This window comes from Musca domestica, unplaced genomic scaffold (genome assembly GCF_030504385.1).
Source record: "Musca domestica strain aabys unplaced genomic scaffold, Musca_domestica.polishedcontigs.V.1.1 32, whole genome shotgun sequence".
NCBI classification, from domain to species: Eukaryota; Metazoa; Arthropoda; class Insecta; order Diptera; family Muscidae; genus Musca; species Musca domestica.
Window position 1 is genome coordinate 8212174 of NW_026712311.1, and position 27131 is coordinate 8239304.

Below are 27131 nucleotides of genomic sequence, written 5' to 3' on the forward strand. Positions count from 1 at the left end.
AAAACAGTTTTCCGTCCAAACTTTTTAAAGGTCTTTATATAGCCTTAACCATACGTAAAGGGATCCCAATAGTTAGAGAGGCTGGAGATATAGATTACTTCAAGAATCGTTGTTATATTATTAGTCACTTTTTGGTATTGTCCCTATATAAGGATAAATCCCGATTTTAAGCTTATTTTACATTTCAATCATAATGTGCCTTTAATTTCGTAAAATGTTGGTATTCTAAGTTCGCTTTTGTGAAGGAAAGCTACTGGCAAAATCAATTATCAATATAGCGCCAGTTCAGTTTGGTACAGCTCTTTAATAAAGATACCCCTTGATTTTAGATATTTCAAAGGTTTTGCCCATATTTTGCCAATCGGAAAAATATGTGAGAAGGTATTTTCTAGATGCATCTTAAATCTACACAACCCTTCTTTAGAATCTTCTATTTATAGAAGACTTCATACCATGCTCAATTTAAGAAAATAAATTTCCCGTTTTTGTGCAACTTTCTTTTGATTTATAAATTCCCAAATTGTGTACAAACTTGCGCATGCGTAGCAATACCAAAAATTGGCGGCACTGATGTTTCAAAGCCAATAAATTAAATTGCTATTCATGCATTGAGAGAGAGAAAAAATAAATTAATTTTGTAACGGCATCAACTGCCCACAGATAAAACATAAATATTTCTTTTCTTTCCGTGAATTTCTCACCAAAGAAGAAATTCAAAATTTAATGAAACGAAAAAAACAGCCACACAACCCAAAATCAAAAACTCCCACACTCGGCTGGCTCACAGCATTTGCATCGCTTCGAAGAGAACAGAATGGGAAAATATTAAAACAAAAGAGCTTTCAAGCATTTTAGCATAAATTACAATTTGTCATACAAAAGAGGAAGAAGAAGAAGAAAACAGATTTTTAAACAAAATCAATGACAATGATATCGGAAAGATATGCCAAGGTAAATATTACGGCAATGATTTCGTAAAAACTAACCCCAAAGAGTTAAGGAGGCAACCATGCTTGGATTGCAATAAATAAAAAAAAACAACAAAATGCAGAAAGGTGTCTGTCTCGGGAATGGGGACATAAATCGTCCATAAAGATAATGCAAACTCATAAAAATGGCCATAACAATGGCTTGATGGTACATAAATGTCAAAAAGATGGTTCACACAAGAAAAAGCCCTACACACATCACTCTCTCCCATCACCCTTCTTCCAACTCAGTCCGGAACTTTATGTTGCCAGCTAATGGAATATAATAGCCAAATGTGGAATTCCAAAATAGCTTTTAGAGCCCATTCAATGCTGAAGGCCTAGCGTGTGCCTCTAGTTTGAATATCAAGTGCATTTCATTTCATTTTCTTTTGAAAATAAATAAAAAATCGATTTAAATTAACACTTTACTCGTATATCACTTCTTCTTTTCCTTTTTTCAATTTCCATTTCATCTCCATCTTTTGTTCACAATCATGTCCATTCACTTAGTTGGCCCGGATTGCCGGCCATTGAGCAAGCTCTTCAAATATTTACGCATAATAAAAATGTGAATGAAATTGATATGACATGGGCTTGGGCATGGGATTCGGCTTCGGCTTGGTGGAATCGAAGCATCTACCAAAACACCAGAGTTGGCTTGCACCACTTTAAGTAAGCGCTTGAGATGGCGTTGATAGTTGTAGGTGTTCTTTCTTGGCTGGCCCCATCATCAACGTTATGGCCTTTATTTTGGTGCCGGGAATGTTATGGATATCTCCCGTTTTTATTATGGCATGACACCAAGCCGATACAAGATATTGCTGGAGCATTATCAGCAGCGGCACTCCAATCCGACAGACAGACGTTGTCGAAGACAATGGGAACAGAATGTTTCACAAAATACTGCAACAAGGTGCGTTTTGTTGGCACTTGTTGTTTTCTACACCCTACAGTAGGGTTCATATTTATTTCAAATGTTTGGTACAGAATTATTGACAGGGTATAAAAACGAGATCGCTTGTAGGATTTCTGCAAATAATTATCCTGTTATAGACCTTAAGTATATATAAGACACATATTTATTGATATCACGTTTGTAGCAGAGCTATATTCTACAATACAAATAGTCTATCCATAGCAGATCCGTAGAGGCTTTTATTTCCACAGGAGGCCTTTTCTCCATAGAAGACCTATCTTCTTCTTATATATATATATATATATATATATATATATATATATATATATATATATATATATATATATATATATATATATATATATATATATAATACTAAAAAATTGACTGACTGACATATTCATCAAAGCCTAAGCTAGAATCTTGAAATTTTGCATTTGGTGGGGCTGGGCTAAGGCTGGATTTGGAAATTCGGACTAGAAGTGTACTAAAAGTACTAAAAAGCACAAAATTTCGTACCTTTTGTAAACAGATACAGCTAATATATTGACATTTGGTATAAAAATGTGGTTTTATACAGTTAGGTGCTTTTGTAAATGGGTATTAGGTGCTTTTGTAAATGGGTATTAGGTACAATTTGGTTTTGGTTGAACGGATTGATTTGGGAATTAAAAATTTTGGTACTTGGTCTTCTGCTGGTGGTTAGGGTTAAGATAAAGAGTTTGGTTAGGAAATGCGCTCAGCAATCATACGAAAGGTACTAAATGGTACTAAATTTGGTGTTGGGTGATCCAAATTTAAATATAGAGGTCTCTTTTTGTATCTGGATTTGAGCTATCAAGGTGGTTTTGGAAATGTGTACCATAATTGTAGAAAAAGTACTAAATGGTACTAAATTTGTTATTGAGTGAAGGAATAGAGTTCGAATTCTCAAATTTGATAATGAGGTCTCTGTTGGTATTTGGAATTGAGATATGAAGATGGTTTTGGAAATGTGTGTTATATTTGTAGGAAAAGTACAAAATAGTACTGAATTTGCTATTGGGTTAAGGGGTAGAGTGTACTACAATTTTACGACAATTGGTATCTGAGGTATCTGAGGTTGTGATTTGGCGGTGGTTTTGAAAATGTGTTCCATATCTGTACAAAAAGTACTAAATGGTACTAAATTTGGTATTGAATGAAGGGATAGGGCTGGAATTCTCAAATTTAATATTAAGGGGCCTGTTGGTATCAGGAACTGAGATATGAAGGTTTTTTTGGAAATAGTACGAAAAGTACCAAATAGTACTAAATTTTGCTATTGGGTTAAGGGGTATAGTGTACTACAATTGTACGACAATTGGTATCTGAGGTTGTGATTTGGCGGTGGTTTTGAAAATGTGTTCCATATTTGTACAAAAAGTACTAAATGGTACTAAATTTGGTATTGAATGAAGGGATAGGGCTGGAATTCTCAAATTTAATATTAAGGGGCCTGTTGGTATCAGGAACTGAGATATGAAGGTTGTTTTGGAAATAGTACGAAAAGTACCAAATAGTACTAAATTTTGCTATTGGGTGAATATAATAAATAAATTTTGGTATCTAAGGTTGAGAATTAGCGGCGGTTTTGAAAATGCGTCCTATATATTTTTACGAAAAGTACTAAATGGTACTAAATTTGATATTGAGTGAAGGGATAGGACTGGAATCCTCATATTTGGTCAAGAGGTCTCTGTTTGTATCTGGAATAGAGATTTGGCGGTGGTTTTGAAAATGTGTTCTATATCTGTTGGTATCTGGAGTCGAGATATAGAGGTGGTTTTGGAAATTGTACGAAAAGTACCAAATAGTACTAAATATGTAATTGGGTGAAGGGGTAGAGATAAAATCCTGAAATTTGATATTTAGATACATTTTGGTATCTGATGTTGAGATTTGGTGGTGGTTTTGGAAATGTGTCTGATATTTATACGAAAAGTACTAAGTGGTACTAAATTTGGTATTGGGTAAGGGGCAAGACTGGAATCCTTCAATTTTACATAGAGGTCTCTGTTGGTATCTGGAGTTGAAATACGAAGTGGTTTTGGAAATGTTTAATATAATTGTACGAAAAGTACTAAGTTTGGTATCGGGTGAAGAGATAGAATTGGAATCCTCAAATGTAATATATACGAAAATACTAAATGGTACTAAATTTGGTATTGGGTGAAAGGAAAGGGATAGAATTCACAAATTTGATTTTGAAGTCTCTATGAAATTGAGATATGGAAGTGGTTTCAGAATTCTGTACAATAATTATACGAAAAGTACTAAGTGCTATTAAATTGGGTATTGGAAAAAGGTATAGAGCTGGAACATCCAGAATTTTATATTGAGGTCACTGTTGATTTCTATGGTTTACATACGGAACGTTGAAACTGTTTTAGACAGACTAATTCGATGTGGGACCAGTGTGCCTCGGTAAAATTCAAATTGGAAGATTTTGTTGTAAAGGGTAAACATTTCCCGAATATATTTCCAAAAAAATGGAAAAATTGAATAATTTATAAAATTTTGAAAAACTGAAAATTTATGAAGTTTTGATTAAGAAATTTTTTCGAACTGAACAAATTGTGCATTTTCAGTATTTAAAAGGCCTAACACGAACTGTACTAAAACGTAAACTGTACACGAGCGTATCTAAAATTTTAAGGCCGACCTTCTCGTTGACATAGTTGCGGACACTTGCTAGTTGCATATAAGAAGAATTCCGATAAATGATGTTGTCTATGTGGTAGATCTGTGGAAGGTCTTCAATCTAAATAAGACTTTTATAAATTTTCCTCGTCAAGCGAGGCCTATTGAAGCTCTCCAATAAGAAGAAGTCTCTTGAAGGTCTTTGGAAGATCTGTAGAAATCTATTCCCATATATTCCCATAAAAGATGTTTTAACTGTAAAATGCCCGTAAGAAACTTATTTTCCTCAGCTAGACCCCTGAAATGCCTGCCATCAAGAGAATACCATGCAAATTCTTCATAAATATGAAGCTAGCCTATTTTAGGCTTGTAGGGAACATCCTACAACCTCTTATGCCCACATCCAACCAGCCCTTTCGTAGGCTTTGTTTGCAGTCTTCCACTGATCAGCTAAATGGTTGGGCATCTTTTTGTTTGTCGAGGTTTTTAGCTCTTAACATTGAATTGATTTGCATAAAATGTGAAATGAATGCTGTTAAGGCGGACAGACAGATGGACGGGTGAACCAACCGAACGATGTGAAGAGTTCTTTTGTTTATTCTGCTGCTCGACCCCAAGTTGTCAACATAATCGCTGGGCATGTTAAGGTATGGGAAGAGACTCCATGGTGTGTGTCGCTGTTCATTTGATTTTCTTTAGCCGGCCAACTGACTCTCTCATGGCCTGATTGCCCTATTCTGGTATGTTATTATTGTATCACCGGCATGTCGTTAATGTCATCTTTCATTATCGCATCAAAAATATTTAAAGACCTGCATAACACGAATTCTTTGCCCCCCACCCCCAATCACAACTGCAACATATTTAGTTTTCCTCCTCCTCCTGCACCACCTACTCCCATCGGGAAATAAAATAGATATTTATGTGTGCCACACCGCTGGGGGAAGCCCTTTGGAGAGAAATAATTTATATTTTTGGAAACAAAAACAACAACTGAAACCTGAACTGTGTCAAGAACTTGTGTTAAATATGTTTTAAGTGGACCATGACTGCTGCCAAGTGCCCAGCCATACAATTTACATAAAATAGAACACAAAAAAAAAACAAAGGTTCCGCTCCACAGGTCAGACGATGTTCCCTGGCTGCTTATCAAAATTTTTGAAATTGATTTAAGATTTGTAAAGGCGTCTTGAAAGACATTTTATTAGCCTCAATGACCATTAAATTATCAAAACACTTAAGAAAACAACAATGGGACATGATTTCCCATAAAAACAAACGCACACACGCACACACGCACGATCGCACACCCTTTTCACTAAAGAGGCCCAAATGTCATGTCAGGCAAACAATCGCCGCGCATCACCTGTTGGTCCTTTCATTATCTAAAACAACATTGTGGGGGCAACTCTTCAAGATTCGATTTCTTTTTATGGCCGCCAGCCGCCAGTTTCTTTCTTTTTGTTAATATTTTGACTTTTAAAGAATTTATGGGCCATTTAGAATTGGCCAAAACAATGGTTATTCATTAAAAGGTTCTTCCATTCAAAGGAAACCCCCGCAAAGACATTAAATCAACTCCTAACCACAAATACAAAGGCTGAGATCCTAGGCGGCTTCTTTTGGCCTTAGGGGCACTCAAACATTCTTTTGTTCATAAATTTTTAATTCAAAAATTTTTGAAAGAATCCTATGATTCTTTTAAAATCTGATAATCAAAATAAAACTAAAATGTGGGAATGAAAAAAAAAGCATGTACTTACATGTAACAGGGACGATCGGCACAGGTAACGCCGGGCTTGCAGATTTTACCATCTCCCACCATACCCAAGGGGCAACGACCGCATCTAGGCCCTGACAGATTGTCATAGCATTCAACACCTGAAAAAAAGAACAAATAAACAGAATTTAATTTAATCAAAAATATGCAGCAAAAATTAATTGTCTCAGAACTGAGTTTTTCGACCCTTTTTATATTAATGGGCTTTTTAGGTCTGAGTTTTTTTTATTAAAAAAAATTATTTCGAGCTAATCTTACTTCCACTCGGAAACAAGTAAGACATCTCTCGCTCTTATTTGTGTGGCATAGAAAAATAATTCGGGTATCCTATTGGGCCTCTTTTGTTGAAAACTTGAGCTGCAACCTAAAATGCCTAAAAATTGAAAACTCTTAAAAGAACTAAGCGCCCTTAAATGTTCCGTTAAAAATTCTGTTTAAATCTTAAAAATACCGAATATAGCCGTTATATTGGGGTATATACAAAGACGTGGACCTGCTTGTTATAAGCCATTACAATATTCAAATACGAAGCTTAAAAAAATCCGGTGAATAATGCTACATCTGGGCTATACGAAGACCAGCAACTGCATAAACAATTTTCTGTCACAGGCTGTAGTACCTTTTAGGAACTTCAATACGAAATTTCAAACAACTCCGGTGAATAGTGTAGAGAAAGTCATCAAAATACTGGGAGGTAGCGTTATATGGAGGCTCTACGAAGACGTGGGTCTGCATACGTAACTTTTTGTCATAGGCTGTAGTACCCTTACGAATTCTAAATGCAATATTTGAAGCAACTCCGGTGAATAATGCCTCTAAAATCGTTAAAATATAGAATATGGGGGAGGGCGGTACCGTTGTATGTGGGTTATACGATATCGTGGACCTATATAGCCAATACACTTCCAGGGGTAAAGTACTCAGAAGGAACTCCTTTTATGGATTTTCAGACAATTTCATTGAACAATTTGGCTACAATCATCAAAATACCGAATATCGAGGGGTACGGTTATATGGGGGCTATACGATATCGTGGACCGATATAGCCCACCTTCGAACTTGATATGTCTGTACACAAAAGACTGATTTGTGCAACATTTTAGCTTCGTATCTTTATTCGTTTTGACTCTAGTGTGATTACAACAGACAGGTCAGAGGGATAGACGGACGGACGGAAAGGGCAAAAACGTCTTAGAACTAAACGCTGATCAAGAATATATATACATACTTTGTCTAAAATTTATATTTCGATGTGTTACAAACGGAATGACGAACTTAGTATAACCTCCATACTATGTATGGTGGAGGGTATACAAAACCAAATTGGAGCTCTTCAGTTGGACGATGTAGCTGAGGCACTCACTTGTTTATCCTATTAAATTTCATCCACCTCGAAAGGAAAATGATAGGTAATGACCTTCAATGAACAAAAATTAGACGGAGTCCAATATGTTAGCTTTATCATATAGTGGATTAAACATGGCCTTTTATATCCTTCGTCATACAATGAAGGGTATATTAAATCTGCCATTCAGTTTGTAACGATTGCCTGTCTGTGTACACGATACGAGAAATTACCGCTCATTTGTTCTCAAATTATAGCTAAGGGGGTTATACCTAAGCGTGGTCTAAGGACGGAAGCTGGACGCCACCATGAACCGGTCCACGGAAATGGTAAGACAAAAATTTTGAAAATCATTTACCTCATAAAATAACATGAATTGGGTTCTGAATTTGGCCCAAGTATTCCACAAAAGTATTCGGTTGTACTTGAAAAAGCGATCATACAACTTTTGAGATTATGAAAGATTATAAACTAATTATAAAGGTTTTGGACTAAGTTGCCGCTTTGTCCCAAAAAAAAAAAAAAAAACATTAACCATGACAATAACAACGAATTTTTGCCATTAATATCTGTCATATTATTGTTCTTTTCATATTTTATTATTTTTTTTTTTTAGAGATACATTTTACAATTTTCTTTAATTACAATTTCTGGTCGAAATTGTTAATCTCTTCACGGAGATTAGTCATATTTTCTTTTTTTCGTTATTTTATTGGAAATACGTTTTTTATAACTGTTCCAAGGAGGGTTTATCTCCCTGTCCTCAAAAAACCGAATTTCAAGATAATCGCCGATAATGATCCATTTTGGGAGTGTAGATCATAAATCTTCTTTTAATTATGCATGATGATCTCCAACCTCACACAGACACACACCGAATGGGCCCCACGAAATTAATCTAAGCATAAATCATCACCTTGTGCAGTCGCGGTGACCAACGAACAATACCACAACAACATCTATGCTGGTGTAGACCGGCAATAAAATTTGGAAATTTTAAAAATTAAAAAGAACTAAAACTATTTCCAAATAAAAAAGCCAAATGTCACTAGCAATTTATTAATAAATATCTTGTTGTTTTGGCCAATTTCGATTTTTGGATATCTTACAAGAAAATGGAAAAGACATAAATAAATTATGCCGAAATTGGAACGGTATTGAGTAAGAACTGAAATTTGGCTGTGATTTTGAAATTGAAAAGAAAATAAATAAATTATTGTAATTTTATGTTTTTGCTTCAAATAAGGGACAATTGTTAACCCTTGGATAGCCGAAGTGTTTATATATCTTAAATCTTAAATGAGACGCCTTTTTAGAGGTAGGAAATGAGTAGAATCGAGAGGGATTTTCTTTCTATAAAGATATGTATTTTTTATCAGAGCTCAGGTTTGCTTGACTTTACTCTCGAGTGAAAAATACTCGCGAGCTGGAGTACTGAAATGGCATGACTTTTACGAGAGGTGTACTCTCCCCTTTGTATACCCTCCACCATACATAGTATGGAGGGAATATTAAGTTAATCATTTGTTTGCAACTCATCGAAATAATAATTTTAAACCCAACGATATATTCTTGATCAGCGTAAAATTCTGAGACGATTTAGCCCTGTCCGTCCCTTTATTGTAATCACGTTAGAGTGAAAACGAATAAAGATAGGAAGCTAAAATTTTGCACCGATCTGTCTTTTGTCTACAGGCAGGTCAAGTTCGAAGATGGAATATATCGGTCCACGATATCCTATATCACCCATGTAACTATACCTCCGGGCATAGGGTATTTTGATGATTTAAGTCACATTTTTCAATGGGATTGTCTGAAATTCTACACAAGACGTTCTCTGTGAGCACTTTACTTCCTGAAAGAGATTTTTTTTTTTATCCACGATATCGTATAGCCCCCATACAATGATGCCGCCGATATGCGGTATTTTGAAGATTTTAGCCACATTTTTCAATGGAATAATCGGAAAATCCACACAAGGAATTCCTTCTGAGTACTTTACCCTATGTGCCTCCCGACATTCGGTATTTCGATGATTTTAGACGCATTTTTCAATGGAATTGTCTGAAATTCTACACAAGAAGTTTTTTATGAATATTTTACCCCTGAAAGATAATTAGGTCCACGATACCGTATATCCCCCATTTAACTGCACTTCCCGAAAATCGGTGTTTTGATGATTTTAGTCACATTTTTCAATGGCATCGTCTGAAATTCTACAAAAAGAGTTCTCTGTGAATATTTTCACCCTGAAAGAGAATTTTATATATAGGTCCACGGTATTGTACAGCCCCCATATAATGGTGCCCCCCGAATTTTCGGTATTTTGATGATTTTAACCACATCTTTTAGTGTAGCACCCATAAAACGCTACCCCGTGGTATTAGGTATTTCCAGAATTTTCGTGACATTATTCAACGGAATTGCGTCAAATTTCGTATTTGAAGTTCGCAGTGGGTACTACAACCTATGACGGAAAATTGTCTATGCAGGTCCACGTCTTAGTATAGCCCCCCATACAACGGTACCTTCCTATATTCGGTATTTTGATGAGAGTAGCTACATTATTCACTGGAATTGTGTCAAATTTCGTATTTGAAATTCAGAATCGTTACTACAGCTTATCACAAAAAATTACTTATCCAGCACCGCGTCTTCGAATCCCATATAAAGGTTTTCATTTGAGCGGTATTTTTGACGGATTTTCTTTTTTTGAAAATTTTCAAGTTCTTTCCGAATGGTGGAGGATATAAGAAGTTCGGCCCGGTGGAACTTAGCTGCTTTTTTACTTGTTTTTTTCTTCTTTTCTTTTTTTGGTCAAACTTAGCTTTTTTTTTGATGGTAGCTGTCATGTGGTCTGTTCCAGAACTGCCGGAATGTTAAAGTTTTTACTACGATAACAGATTTTTCCTCTATGATATCGGAGAAAATTTCAAACTCAAATTTCTACAGTATAAATGTGAATTACTTCTGTTTGAAAAATAAATGTGGGAGTCGAAGTACACGAAATAGAATAATAGTTTTCTCTAAGAGCAAAATCAAGCGGAAAATGATTTTTCCACTCTTAGGATTGCCGCCGTTCGAATTGGAGAAGAGTGAAACTCGCTAGGAGGTATGACTTATTTTTTTTAATTCTCGCATAAAATTTAATTAGAGAATTGCTCTACCAAAACTCTTTAGAAATTATTACCCTCAATTCCCTCCATTTCTGGTCCACAATAAATTTCAACAAATTTCCCTATATCTTATATCTCAATTCTTTTCCAATAAATTTCATAGAAACGTCACCATTCATTTAAAGGGGTTACATTTTTATTATTTACTCACCTGGATAGCAAGGATTTGAGGTACGACATGTTGGCTGTATATCATTGTCACCTTTGGTTTCCTTGCAGCCGGCACAATTCTCCAACAGCATGCGCAGATAGGCAATTTCTTGGCGCTGGTGGGCGATATCTTCACGTAGCAGTTTTACCAAAGCCATTAAATCGCTTAGGGATTTTGCGAGGGCGTCTGTACCAAAAAGAAAAGCAAAATAAAAAAAAATAATATTTTTTTAAAAAAAGGAAAACATGCGCATATACACACATATGTACATGAGAACATACTACTTAGATGTGTGTTGCCACTAGGAATAGTAAAGGCAAGTTAAATCTGCTTGAATATCCAACCAAATGGCTGAGTTTTGAATTGGCTGGGATTATGTGTGGTAAAATAAAACTCGCCATTATGTTGTATTCAATCCCTCGCTGACATTTGACAAAGTATCAGCAGCAGCAGCAACAACAAGAACAACGTCAACACCAACGACATATGAAAAATGGTTCCCTCAGAGCAGTAGTTTGAGTTGCATTCTAAGCGAGGAATAACAACTGCAAATCAACAAATACTGTCACCAATAGTAAATAGCCTTGTTTATTATTGTTGGTAGCAAGTAGCAAGCTACCTACCTGTCTATCTACCCACAAATGGAGACATGTATGAACACTGTGTAACATTATTTAAACAACCCCAGACTAGGAGAACAAATTTCCTTGCAAACAATTGAAAGAGATAAGCGACTTGAGATGTTCTCAGTCATAGATAAAAGAGAGTATGCATTTCAAGTAGGAATGAGAGTAAAAGTGTAAGAAATAATCTGTTAAGATTAGGGTCATGTATTACATAGTTTTGTAGTCTTGTATATTAAGGTGGATCCCCGAATATAAATCAAACAATCACAAGTGTTGTAGAGAAAATTCCATACCCTTCGCCATGGGAAAACATATATTGCAGACAATTTGGTTGAATTTAAAATCCCAAAAACTATTTCTCCGTTTATAATGAAACAAAAAAATAGCAAATTGCTGGTCATCACTTGGACGATGTGCTTTGGACCTTCACGTGTTCTTCCTATCAAATTACAGCCACCTCGAGTGGAAAATGTTAGGTTAGGACATTTTATTTAAAAGTTTCCAACGAGAATCAAACTACCGCCAACGTGATTGAAAACTGTCTATGAAACCTTTAAAATATGGAAATTCTATGTTTAGGGACTTTATCAAATATGCTAAAGATCGCAATTTTTAAATCCTATGTCATACCATGAAGGATATACTAAACTTTTCATTTTCTTTGTAATTTCTTAAAATTTGCATTTTAGACCCCACAGGAAAACAGACCTACGAAATTCTCGAACGAGAGAGCTGGAGCACTCCTGTCTGTAGAAGAAAAAAAATGGAGTATAATCTATTTTTCGATTACGCTCAAATAAGAGGGAGCTTCATTTGCAAGTTTTAGAATGGTGGTCCAATTCGCTCCAAAACGAGCAGATTCTCTTGCCAAATAATCTTTTAATTTTCTCATACCGTTGTTGTATTTGCATGTCCTCAGCCCACATTTTCACCAGAATTCTTTCAAATTTGGTATTTAAAGTTCGTAATGGAAACTACCTCCTTTGATAGAAAATTTTCACGACTTAGAATAGCCCCCATATAACGGTAGCTCCTAATATTCGTTAATTTGATGAATTCTGCTATTCTATTTTCCACAGAATTATCTCAATTTTTGGCACCACCTTCCCATTTAATTGGGTGTAGAGTTTCACCTTTTCGTATAGCCTCATACAACTGTAACACCAGGTATTCGGACGGATTTTTTTTTTAATTTTAGCCGAATTTGCAAGGGATTTTTTTTTTTAATTTAACAAGTTTCTTCTAAATGTTAGAGGGTTTTGCTGCTTTTTACTGGTTTCTTTGAAAATGGGCCATGTCGATCCACGATTTTGTATATTATTGGTCCATGGTTTCGTACAAACAAGGGTTCGACAGAGCCTCCGGATATTTCATATTTGGACAATTTAAGCCACATTTGTTAATGGTTTTTTTCAATTTGATTTTCCAAAGATGATTTTCCATTATTAACTCCGAATCATAATGGAAAATCATTTACTGTCCTCTGACTAAGAGGAACTGATAGCTGGGAACATATTTTTTTGGCTTCGAACTCGCTATACCCAACAGAAGCTTCGTGCTCGCTGTCTCAACCGAAATCAAGAGTAGTAACATAGAGGTAGTCGTAAACAATAGCATATCCTGACTAACTAACCATCGAGCACCGATACGAGTTAGCTATCATCTACTCCTCGTACACGACCTGAACACCTTTGAGCCGAAGGCTTTTCGCCCGATTATAACCCCTTGCACCATCTTCAACCCGAGCATCATCATCGTGGAACATCTGTGAGCGGAATGCCATTTATCAGAGTTCCGGATTACAACACGAACAACAAAATCTTCTATAACCCGAATAGCGGCATCTATAACTCGAACAGAGACCATTTCATCACGTCTACATCCAAAGATCATCATCGTCATCCCCGGACATCGGAAACTATTTATCATAGTTCTCGATTATCTTCAAATCGTCTACAACCCGAATGTCATCATTGTGGTCCCCGACAACTTTTCACCCGAATCTCCGATTATCCAGGGATCATCCGTAACTCGAGGACGTGATCCTCGACGGATGTTCACCAGAATTTCCGATTATCGTCCAATCGCTATAGCCCGAAGATTATTATCTTAATTCCCGGACCCCCGGCATCTATTTATCAAAGTTCCTGATTATCTGCAAATCGTCTACAACTCCCCGGATCATCTGTAACCCCATCATATGATCTTCGACGAAGGTTCACCAGAATTCCCCATTATCTCCCAATCGTTACAACCCGAAGAATATTATCGTATTTCTCGGACACCCGACATCTATTTATCAAAGTTTATGATAATCTGCAAATCGTCTACAAGCGGAACGTCATCATCGTGGTCCCTGACGACCATTCACCAGAATTCCCGATTATCATTCTTAACCGAAAATACTTTTCTACGACCCCCGCTAATGTTTACAATAATCTTCAACAAATAACGCGTTTTCTACACTCCTGAAACAAAATATTTACCACGCCACACTACGATTTGGTGTTTTTTTTTTTTTTTTTTTTTTTTTGCTGGGGATTGGTTTTGCAGCACTCGTTATTGCTGATTATTGTTTAGTGGCTGTTATGGATATGGTTATTGCCGTGTGGTCGTGGATATGGCTGCGCCACAGATGACGGCGCTCAAAGCTCAACGGTGATGATGATGATAATGTTGATGTGATGCTGATGTTTGTTGTCGTTTGTGGTGTTGTTGTTGTTTTTGTTGCTGCTGCTGCTGATTGCAAAGCTAATCTTTAAGTACATTTTAAGCTGATTCATTTCCATTTAAGCCATACATCACACGCACGCACGAACAAACTCACTCCGGCCGACACACCACTTGGCTTCATCGTCGTTTGGTGACATTGCCATTTGGTGTCTGTCCTTTTTCTGTGCACCTCACTTATTTCTTTTTTTTCTCAGATGGCCATATATTCGTGCGTTTTATGAGGTATTTTGAGAACGACGACGAAGAAAAAAATATGTCACCACGGGTTTTTGAATCGCCTTGATTAGGTTTTATTTTTGTGTAAAAATGGGAAGGGTTGATGTGCTTTTTTTTAATGGCTACAAGTTACATACCTTCACAATCACCGCTCATTATGGGAATATCACCGCGACGATCCATGTCCAAGGGAATCTCCTGCTGGCGATAATGGTCTACACTGGTGCCCGGCTCTTGATTGTACCAATTGCGAACATCACGTTTCTTGTTCTTCTCTGGAAAAAGGGAAGAAAAAGAGAAAACAATTCAAAGTTTTAATAGTCTTGTCGATAATGGGGTTAATATATTAATTCAATTATGAATTACTTTTTTTAGTTCTTTATTTTCAAACATTTTACTAAAATTCAAAATTATAATCAACCAATTATATAGAAAACGCTACAACTATCGGCCTTACCTCTTTCCGAAATTTTATTCTTCAACATGCGACGATTTCCACGTCGGGTCATACCCTTTTGACAATTTGCACGTTGTAAAGCTCCATCCACATTGCCATCAAAATGCAAAGGATATTTACGTTCGCGGAACTAAAAACAGGGAGAAATAAAAAAACAAAAATTAACAGAAAGGTTCAGAAATGGAGGAGAAGTTATTTAATAGGATTTTTTATATGTCCATAAAAATTATGAACAATTCTAAAATATATTTTTACTCAGAATACATTTTAAGGGGTTCTCTAAAAGAAAATGTTCAATGGTCTTCTTGAAACAGAAGATCTCCAAAGACCATCTAGTCAGACCTCCTGGAAGTATTTTTCGGTTTTGCTCGAAGGACGAGCATGATTTGTTCATTTTGGATTGGGAGCAAAATTAATCCAAAAACGAGCAGATTTTACTATTGCCGGGCACTCTCTTAGATTTTTTTAATGCCGTTGTTGTATTTCTATGCATGCGTATTTTTTTGTACACGATCACACCCCCCGCCCCCTTCCCCACTCGAACATTTCAAACAGGATTGACTCGCGAGCTCTGCCACACAAAACAAAAAGGTAGACTCCGTAAAAATACTCCCACTCTTGGAACAATCCTGCTCGCATGAAAGTTTCACTCCCAAGTGAAATCTGAGAATGCCTCAAAAGATGTTCTATAGACAAAACTCCTTTACAAGGATTTCTACCGATAGGAGACCCTCTAAAGAAAATGACCCACGAAATGATTTCTACAAATACCCCTACTTATATTTTTTTAATAGAATCTTTTGAAAGGTCCAAAGGCAGATGTTCTCTAAACTGACAGTTCTGAATGCATTTACAGGGCGGAATGACTTTTTAAGGGGTTCTTAAACGAGATTTGAGAGAAATTTGATACGATTCCGGTGAATAATGTTTTGAAATCATCAAAATACAGAATATCGGAAGGTATCGTCATATGGGGGCTATAGGAAGAGGTGGACCCGCATACAAAAACTCCTGTCATAGGCTGTAGTACCCTATGACAGAAGGTATCGTCATATGGGGGCTATACGAAGAGGTGGACCTGCATACAAAAACTCCTGTCATAGGCTGTAGTACCCATTACGAACTTAAAATACGAAATTTGAAATAATTCCGGTAAATAATGTCGCTACAGTCATGAAAATACTGAATATCAGGAGGTACAGTTATATGGGGGCTATACGAAAACGGGGACCGACATTTACGAACTTAACCTGCCTACTGATAAACTATGCATGTATGCAAAATGTTTGCCTTCTATCTCAATTCTTTCGAAAGGTTGCGTGATTACGACAGACGGACAGATAGACAGACGGACATCACTAAATCGTCCTGATACAGAATATATATACCTTGAAGGGTCTATCAGCAAGATTTCGAGAAGTTAGAAACGGAATGATAAAGCTAATATACCCTCCAAATAGAAGATCCTTATAAGCTAGAAGATCCTTAAACAGACAGAATACCTTCTTCGAAGTATTATCTAGCCTTCAAAGTATTCTCTAGCCACAAAGCCTTTTACAGACAGAAGGCCCTTTAAACTCAAGATCTCCGAAAGGTCTTCCCTGAGAGTCCAAAAATAGAAAATTTTCGTTGAGAGTCCTAAAAAAGGGAATATTCCTAAAAGGTCTTTAAGGTACCGGAAATGGTCTTCTACAGGCCGACAATCCTTGAGATTCTTAAACAGTCATTTATAAACAGAATAACGTCCGAAGGCCTCTACAAATTATTCTATAGCCACAAAACTTTTTGCAGATAGAAGGCCTTTAAAGGTCTACTTTAAACTCAAGACCTCCAAAAGGTCTTCCCTGAGAGTCCTAAAATAGGAAATTTTCCTTGAGGGCCCTAAAAAAGGGAATATTCTTAAAAAACCTTTAAGGTACCGGAAATGGTCTTCTACAGGCCAACAACTTTTTGAGATTCTTAAACAGTCATTTATAAACAGAATAACGTCTGAAGGCCTCTTCAAATTATTCTATAGCCACAATACCATTAAAAACTTTTTTTAGATGGCATTCTCCTAAGAGGTCTCCTAAAGACAATACACCCTTTAAAGGAGAAGAAGGGGTTAAATAAGCAAAGTATCTTTAAAAGCGGTCCATATACTGGAACATTTTTAAAAGAAGATTTCCGAAAAACGGAAGGTCTTTCAAAAGGTCTTCTTGAACAAAAGTCCTTTCGAAGAATCCCTATAGATATAAGATAGTCGTTAATTTACAGAAAATCTTCAGAGAACCTTTTAAATAATATTCTAAACACAGGAAGATTATTAAACTTCTTTTATAGAGCGAAGGCTTTTCAAAAGTCCTCTACCTATAAAGGACCAGTTAAATGTACTTTCTTAGCCAATATATCTTGAAGGTCCTCAAATAATAGGAAATGAGTAATATTGACAGAAAAAGTAATAGTTTTAAAATGACCTCTCAGACATTATCTAGGAGAATGTCTCATAAGTAGTCCTCAAATCACCTCTCTTAAATAAGAGGGAGGGTTCTATAGAGTGTATACCCTTAATGAAAAACAAAATATTAACACCAACTTACCAATTTCACCATCGGGTCATCCATTTGAGTATATAACTTCGTGAGATTCATTTCGATATCGTGAGCCGAAGTCTCTTTGCAATCGACCAGCAGTGCGATACGATTCTTATGAAAATGCAGGGCCAACGAACGAATGGTGCTGGTCTCATTTATCTGAGGGATTTCGAAATGCAATGAATCCATGGAACCGCCAGCGCTAATGTCTAGAGTTACACGTTGCTGTTTTCGATCCAAGAAAAATGACATTTTATGTTTGAGCGTGGGAAAATCGATCATGAACAGGGCCTCAATGGGGATATGTAGTTTGCGTCGTGGCCTATGGGGAGAAAGGGAAATAATAAATTTATGGAATACCGTCGAAATACTCAGGGAAAAGTTTTATTTTATTCCACTTATGGAATTCTGGTCATATTTTCACAAACCAATTCGAAAAGCTCATAATTGAGTGTTAAGTGGCGAAAACTCCACCCATTTAATGTGACCTCTAGAACCTGTCCCTTGAGTCTTGTTTGGCAAATAAATTGCGAATAAATGCTGTTATTTTGAAAAACAAAAAAAAAAAAAGGATTACAAACCTTATGTGACGCATGGATATAACACAGTCACCCTTTTTGATGTGCTGCTCCAGTTCGGCTGAGGCCACTAAAATAAAAAAAACAAAAAAATGTTAAAAAGGGAGAGGTTAAATTTGTTGATCTTTCAACAACAACGCCGAAACCTTAAAACAAAGGAAATAAATATTTAAATGGCACTGTTATCTTTCATGTAATCGAATTGTACTCCAATAATAAGTTAAGCAATATTTTTCACACAAACACACACACGGACGCACTCCATCCAGTCGTCAGACAGATGTGGGACTTTTGGTGCCAGAATGAGTTCGAAGTGTTGTTTTCACTTTTTTTTGCGGTGCGCCGTGTTGATATTCTCAAGTACCCTGGCTTACATGGAGCTCGTGTCGTGCTGGGTTTCTTCATTTGTTTCGCGGTCTTTGACTTACCTGGATCCAAAGACAGTGACGCCACTTGGCTGAGGCATAGCAGAGCCGTTAATATGCCAAAACATAACCAATTCATAATGATTATTCGTATGGAATTGTTGTTATTTTTTCTTGCTCTTTTTTTCTTCTTGATGGTGTCTCCGAGGGCACTCGATTTTACCGGCTGTTTTGGGCCAAAAGACAGAATTCCGCACTAAACGTCGTTCGTCGTCTGTCAATGGCAAATAAATCGTAACTGCTTATAATTTTGTTGTTGTTGTTATTGTTATTGTTGTGGTTTTTGTTATTGGCCGCCACCACATAATCCACTCGTCGAAAACTGCAAAGAAACCCATTGAAGAAGAAGAAGGAAATATAAATAAATAAATAAAACATTGTTTGTGTTTATGGAACATTTCAATTATATTTATTTAACAATTATAGATGGATTGATTTGAGATGGGAAATGGAGGGGGTGGAATTGTTTTGTAGTAAGAAATATGCTCTCAAGAGGCTTTAACCGCAAACTTTTTTTCTCAACTGGAGAGAATCCCTTTATTTGCCATTCTCGGCTTGAATTTACGAAATAATTTAAACCTAAATTACCCATGGATGGATATTATTTTATAAAATGGGTATTACAAATTCTCTGTCAATTTTTACTCTATATTCAAATTTTAGCGGGAGTACATCTGGGAGTAGAAAAAAAAGACATTAACCACATTCTATTTCTCTGTCACTTGTATGAGAGCGAGTATTCTTTGTTCGGTTTTCGAATGGGAGTAAAATTCACTCAAAACCGAGTATGTCCACTACTACACTCAAATGAACACACCAATTAGCAAAAATTATATTGTTCATTCGAATAAGAGTAAACTCTTACTCAACTTCGAGCTTCCACTCTTATTTGCCAAAGAGGAGTACTTGCGAGTGCTCCACAACAACAACAAAGGAGTGTAAACTTCTTGTCGAACTGCTTCAGCTGTTTGTTGAGATACTGCACGTACTTACAAACAAACTAACGGTATGACAAATACTAAAAGAGTGCTCATCAAGAGTGTAATCCGTTCGATTTCGAGCCAATTTTACTCTACCTCGAATATGAGGGCGTAGAGAAACAGAGTATACCACGTTTTAACCTAGCTCGAATCTTAACATTTTGAACGAGGATAAGTCTTGGTGCGTAAGCGTTGGGTAAAACTGGGCTTTTGGAAATTCGTACTAAAAGGGTACGAAAAGTACTCAAATGTACTTAAAATGCTGGAATTCTGAAATGAGAGTTACTGATGGAGTGCAGGATATAGTTTAAGCATTGCGAAATAGAGTATTCTCGATTTTTTTCCCCTGCTCGAATCTTAAAATTGCACGAGGATAAGTCTTGGTGCGTAGGCGTGGGATAAAACTGGGTTTTTTGAAGTACGTACTAAAAGGGTACGAAAAGTACTAAAATGCACTAAACATTTAATAATTTGTATTCGACAAACAGAATGAGCTAGAATTCCAAAATGAGAGTCACTGATGGACTGAAGGGAAGGGTTTTTGGAAATTCGAACCAAATTCCGAATCGAGAGTCACAGATGAAGTGCAGAATAGAGTTTTTGGAAATTCGAACTTTAAGGTTACAAAAAAATTCTAAAATTGTACTAAACTTCTGAAATGGTACCATTTGGTATTATGTGAACGGATAGAGTTAAAAACTTCAAATTTGGTATGAGACTCAAGGTTTAAAAGGAAGTTTGATATATGAAGGTGGTCTGGGAAATATGTGCTAAGTGTGCAAACTGTACTAAATAGTACTACATTTGGAACAATTTGGTTTAGGGTAAATGAATGAAGCTGAAATTTTGAAATGTTGTATTGGGGTCCCTGTTGGTTGAAGGTTTGTGATATACAGGTGGTTTCGGAAAAATGTACTACAAATGTACGAAAAGTACTAAATTGTACTATATTTGGTACAATTTGGTATTGGGTGAAAAGATAGTGCTTGCATTTCGAAATCATGTATTAGGGTCGCTGTTCATGTCTAGCCTTGACATTATGAGGTGGTTTTGGAAGTGTGTTGAAAAGTACTACATAGTACTAAATTTTCTATGAAAAGTACTAAATGGTACTAAATTTGGTAATGGGTTAAGGATACAGCTGAAACCGTGAAATGTTATTATGCGAGAACTGTTGGTGTTTAGTATTGAGATAGGAAACATTTTGATTGAGATTGGGAATGAAGGAGTACTAAAATTATACGAAAAGTACTATGGATGAATCCCGGAATTTTATATTGAGGTCTCTGTTGGTATCTGGTGATGATTTTGCAAATGCATACTATAATTGTTCAAAAAGTACTAAAGGTTAAAAAAAATTGGTATTGGGCGAGGGATAGATCTGAAATTTCAAATTAAGGTGATTGTTGAAATTAGGAACTAAGATATAGAAATGGATTTGGAAATACGTACTATAATTACATGAAAAGTTCTAAATGGTACTAAATTTGGTTTTGGATAAAGGGGTAGAGATAAAATTCTGAAATTATAAATTCAGATAAATGTTGGTATCTGAGGTTGAGATTCGGCGGTGGTTTCGGAAATCAGTCCTATATTTATACAAAAACTACTAAATTTGGTATTTGGTGAGGGGTAAGGCTGGAATTCTAAAATTTGATATTGAGGTCTCTGTTGATAACTGGAATTGAAATATGGAGATGGTTTTGAAAATGTGTCTATAATTGTTCGAAAAGTACTTAGTGGTACTAAATTGAGTATAGGGGGAATGGATAGAGTTGGAATCCCGAAATTTAATATTGCGATCTCTGTTGATATCTGGTTGCAAATACGTACTATAATTGTTCGAAAACTACTAAGTAATACTAGTTTTCGATCAATGTTTGCGTCTGGGATATATGAAGATTGCTTTGAATATGCGTTCTGAATGTTACTAAAATTGGTGTTGGGTAAAGGGATAGAGCTAAAATTCTGAAATTTTATATTATGGTCACTGTTGGTTTTTAGCATTTACATATGAAGACGTTGAAATAGTTTTGGAAAAAATGGATGTGGATCCATTGTGAAATTGTTTTACTAATATCCTCATCGGTAAACCTCAAAATTAAATATTTTGAAGATTTTATGGTGTTAAAGTTAAACATTTTTCTATTAATCTTTCCGAATAATGAACAACCTGAATGATAAGTAAAACCTAGAAAGTCTGAAAATTTAATACGATATATGAAGTTTTGATTAAATTTTTTTGTCAAACTGAAAAAATCTGAATTTTGAGTACTCAAAAGACCTAATACGATATTTTAACTGTTAAAACGTGTCTGGACTTTTCGTGGACGCATTTTATATTATCCCTTGGTCAAAAGTGTAAATACTTCGGTTCGCTCGAACTCAACGCCGTTTTTCTTTGTTATTAAGTCGAACATGATTTTTTAACATAAACATATGTAGCATTTTCATGCTCAAAACAACATAATTATTGATTAACACATAAACACACACACACACACACAAAAAAACAATATTCTGTTTATTTTTAATTTAAAATCATCGACCGACCGACCGACCACCAAAGTAAATATTTATTGTTAACACCTTCTTTTCGAGAAATTCAAAGAAAAAATAAACAAGAGATGGAAAAATTGTGGCAAATTTCCCAGTGATAAATCACACCTCGAATGCGGTACGGCAGGCAGCCAATGGATGTTTCTTCCAATTGATACGAAAAACACATAGACCCACAATGCAATAGATCGATATCTAAATGCCGGCGACATTGTACTGACGACTCTATGGCACATAGATACAAATGTTTCTCTCTGTGTCTCTAAACAATGAGTTGAGAATTGTTTGTTTTGTTGTTGTTGTTTCCTTTATTGTTATTTCGACAATTGTTGTTTTATTGAGCCGGTATTGCCTGTTGACTCTTCTAAGTGGTTGGACAATGTGGTTAATGCCAAAATTAGCTTAGACCATATAAATCCAGGCAACATACTTAAGAACACGATAATCATGATGTGGAGACGCACATACACACATCCATACATATGTGTGCACACATGCAGTCTGATAAAAGAAAAGCGATTACAACGATATATCAATAGACGAAGGCAAATAGAAAAAAATATGACAAAATGGAGGACAGTGGTTGTGTGGGGGGAAAATAAAGGAATTTCTCTCTAAAGAAGGGATTTACAAGGTATTTTTTATTTAAGATCCTTAAACGGCATTTCGTCTGTAAAAGAAGAACTTCTGTCCACAGTAAATGGGTTTCTGTCTATGGTGAACCTTAGAAGTCCTGCTGTCTATAGATGATATTTCAAAGGTCTTCTGCCTTTTATTGGCTTTAAAGAGGTTTTTGGCTCTAGTAGTCTCTTTAACAGTTTTTTCCACAGAAGACCTATTTAAAAACTTCTGTGTTTGAAATGTTACCTCAAAAGCATACTCTCTAAGAAGACCCTTAATTGGATTTATGTCAATTTTCTCTCCTTGGAAGGCTTTTAAAAATTATTTTGTCAAAAGGGTCGTATGTGTATACAGCCCCCGTAAAAGACCTGCTGTCTATAAAAGATTATTAAAAGGATTTCTGTGTATAAAATATCTTTTAATAGTTCTAACCTTAGAAGTTAATCAAAAAACTTCTGACAATAAAAGGTTTTCGAAAAGGTTGTCATGTAGAACACAGCTAAAAGGCATCTTTGAAGAACCCTTAATTCTTAGTAAACCTCTCAAATGTATTCTGTTTTTGGAGGGCCTTGAAAAGCTTTTCTCTCCATAGAAGTACTACGAAAAGTATTTTCTCCATAGATAACCTGGAAGAGATATCTCCCAACGGTAGACCTTGAAATGATTATCTCTATATACAAGACATTATAAAGGTGTTGCATAAAAGTATCTTAAAGAATCTTCTTATCTTGAAATGTATGTTCTTAAAAAGAACACTTATTTAATGAAATTCTTTAAAGGCTATTTCCCCTATGGAAGACCTTAAAAGGTACTCTCTTCATAGAAAACTTCGAAAAGGTATTATCTTGTTTTTCTTTTATAAAAGTTCTTCTCTCTATACAGATGATTTAGAAGGTTTTTGTAAGGAAGGTCTTTTAAAGCCCTACTCTTGACATAAGGTCTTCTACCTATAGAAAATCTTGAAGAAAGTTTGTTTTTGGGAAATCTTAAAAAGTCCACTCTTTATAGAGAAAGGTATTCTTCCTTAAAGTCTTTTCTTCTTAGAAAATCTTTAAAACGTCTTCTCACCAAATAATACCTTGAAAATCCTATAGAGAGAATACCTCTCCTTGGAAAAGTATTTTTATGCCCTCCACCATAGTATGGAGGGTATATTAAGTTTTTCATTCCGAAATATACATTTTAGACCCCATAAAGTATATATATTCTTGATCGGCATAACATTTTATGTCGATTTATCAATGTCCGTCCGTCTGTGCGTCTGTCCGTCTGTGGAAATCGCTCTAGCTTCCGAACGAAATGAAGTAGGTTGATAAAATTCTACTCAAATGTGTATTATGTCTGCAAGATTTTTTGTATTGAAAATGGGCAATGTAGGTCCACGTCTTCGTATTGCCCCCATTTAACGGTACCTCCCGATAATCGGTATTTTGATGATTTTAGAGAGATTTTTTTCCGGAATTATTTAAAATTTGGCATTTTAGGTTCGTAATGAATACTACAGACTATGACAGAAAATTTTCTGTGAAGGTCCACGTCTTCGTATAGCCCCCATATAACGGTACCCCCAGATATTCGGTATTTTTAAGATTTTAACAGAATTATTAACGGATTTTATTTTTTTGAAAATTGTTAAATTTGTACCATATGGTGGAGGGTATTCAAAATTCGGCCAGGCCGAACTTACAGCTTTTTTACTGGTTTGCTATTGAATTTGGAAGATAATGAAAAGGGAACAGAAAAGGTATTTCCTTTACAGAAGACCTTGAAAGCCCTTCTGCCTTCTTCTGTGAGTAGAATACCCTACGAAGGTGTTCCCTTTATTAAAAAGATCCACCTTAGAAACTCTGGAAACTTCGTTTTCCATGGAATATCGTGAAAACGTCTTCTGTATGCACAAGTTCTTCTCTCTGCAGAAATCCGTTTTTTTGTTCTAGAAGACCTTGCCAAGGCCTTTCATTTATAGATGACATACGATATGTCCCCTAACCATAGAAGACATTCAGATGGGATATGTCTATAGAATCTTGGTTTCTATTCGGAAGGCCTTTTTAGATATTAGAAATTGAAAAGTGTTCTGTTCAATGTCTCCCGAGAGCAATGCTGTTCTATAAGAGACCTAGAAAAAATGTTCCGTTCATACAAGACATTTTCTTAATAGAAAAGGTCTTCTCTCTTTAGAATATCCTATTAAACCTATATAGAAGTCATCGGAAATGGGCTCCCTTTATAGAAGGCCGTGCAAAATCTTCTATCGTTGAAGTTCATGAGAGAGTTTTTCTCTTTAAAAAATAAACTCCTTTTGTGGCCTTGAAAAAAATATTTTCTCCGTAGAATACATTGAAAAAGTACTATCTGTAGGAGATATTGAAAGTACTTCTCTATTTAATATATTGCAAACGTCTTCCCTTTATGGAAGAACTTCTCTCCGCGGAACGCATTAAAATCCTTTACAAATTCTCCTACTTATATGTTACATTTAAAAGGACTTTCTTCTTCGATATTCCTTCTATAAAAAACTTTTACATTTGAAACATATCCCCTCCATTTAAGAAATTTAATAGAACTTTTCTCAATGGAGCTCTTTAAAAGTTCTCTCAGTGGGGGATATTTAAAAGATCTTCTCTCTACGAAAGGGTTTATCTTTAAAAAAGGCATATTTGTATATACTAAAAAACACTTGAAAGAAGGCGGTAGAGAAAAGATCTTTTAAAGGTCTCCTAGGAGAACTCTCTTAGGAGAACTTTTGAAGACCTCCCATTGAGAAGAGTTATAGGAGAGTATATGTTTCAAATGTCTCTTTATTGACGAAATTTAATCATTTTTATTAATTTTCTCCACAATAAAAGCTTTTCTCTTCATAAAAGAGCTCTGAAACGAACTTCTCCCGATAGAAACTTAAAAAAAGCATTTCTTCCAAGAAGATTTTTAAAAGACTTTCTCTCATTCAATATTTTTCCATCCATAGAATACCGTTAAAAGCCTTGTCTATAGGGAAAAAATAAAAACTTAAAAAAAAAATTTTACTCAAACTTGCCACAGAGATTTGTCAACAAAATTAAATATTTGTTTACAAATCTCCGGGCTCATCCAGTGAACAACAATTTGATTTTTTTGACATTTAATACTACTGTAAAAACAAAACGATGACAAGTACGACGACGACAACTTCGTTGACAGCCCACCATCTAAAGTAGCAATAAGCCAGGCCTAAAATGTTTTGCCACAACGACAACATCATCTCTGGCGTTCACCATATTGGGCGATACAACTGTTCATCATGAAAAGCCAAAACACAATAAAAAAACAACAACAACAACGAAAAATGCAAGAATCTAATATCAAGTTTAGCTTTAAAAAAAGCCAGTAGAGTATAGCTGAAGATGATGCCACAATCAACTCGACTCGAAAACCACTGACTTGGAAATGTGACCGGCATTCCTGAGAGCGGTGTTGTTGGCGTTCTCGTTATTGCCGCCTGCCTTCCTGCATTTCTACGCCCATAAGTTACACACGCACACAAAAAATGTCAAATTTATTGAATTTCTAATTTCCAAAGACCACAATCTTTTTGAATTTAATAGTTTTAATCAGCTTTAGAAGATCACCATCATCAGCAGCATCATCATCATGATGGTCAGTGTCATGGCTAAGGTGACACCTCTGTATCCAAATGGAAATCCGTGTCATTTAGATGACACTTGGTAAAATATTGAAATTAATACAATATTCTTGTCATCATCATCATCATCATGGCCATCGTAGTAGAATTTAAAAAAAAAGGTCCCCAGAACATTCATCGATGATCCCTTTTAGGTTGACTTTAAGTTAAAACACTAATCTGACAAGGTGTCAATGGATATGCCTCAGTGACACCCCGACACACGCACACACACACACACATCAAGGTTACATTAAAATCTCATAAATTTTCATCGAGTTCTACGAATCCCAACACAGATTATGGTTTTCAGTTATTGAGTTTCGTTCTTGGCTTTTGGGTTACCCGTTCTTGTGGCTGTTCTTCTATTTCATGACCACTATGAAGATAATATCTAATCTAATTAAGCTCTGAGTTGGAGACCTTAAATGGCTTAAAGCTGGACTTTTTTACGATGCCATTTGATTGGTGTTTATGGGAGTATTTTGATTTTTGTAATTCTCAACGGCACTCATAATGGCTGCGGAACGCATTCATAAATTGGGATTTGGTTTTCTTGATGTGTGTGTGTGTGTCTTGATTTTCTTGGAAATATAATCCCACCACAAGAAAAATCAAATAGGAAGTTAATGCAGGATTAAATGAGTAGATAAGACAATATCTGATGATATGTAAAAGGCTTTATGAACAATCAATCAATGG

At 35.7% G+C, this 27131-nt stretch overlaps 1 protein-coding gene across 3 annotated transcripts in view; it reads right to left on the reverse strand.

Annotated features, from left to right (window-relative positions):
* Nucleotides 1-27131, reverse strand: part of LOC101901673 (cartilage oligomeric matrix protein) — a 72714-nt gene that overhangs the window by 23493 nt on the left and 22090 nt on the right. For all 3 annotated transcript variants that reach the window (XM_005177372.4, XM_011298204.3, XM_005177373.4), the window contains exons 3-9: nucleotides 18612-18930; nucleotides 18187-18253; nucleotides 17612-17927; nucleotides 15033-15162; nucleotides 14713-14850; nucleotides 11001-11186; nucleotides 6312-6429 (exon numbers count right to left, since the gene is read on the reverse strand). In XM_005177372.4, the coding sequence (XP_005177429.1) occupies nucleotides 6312-6429; nucleotides 11001-11186; nucleotides 14713-14850; nucleotides 15033-15162; nucleotides 17612-17927; nucleotides 18187-18253; nucleotides 18612-18687 (1031 nt within the window). In that variant the 5' untranslated portion in view covers nucleotides 18688-18930. The remainder of the gene's footprint in view (nucleotides 1-6311; nucleotides 6430-11000; nucleotides 11187-14712; nucleotides 14851-15032; nucleotides 15163-17611; nucleotides 17928-18186; nucleotides 18254-18611; nucleotides 18931-27131) is intronic.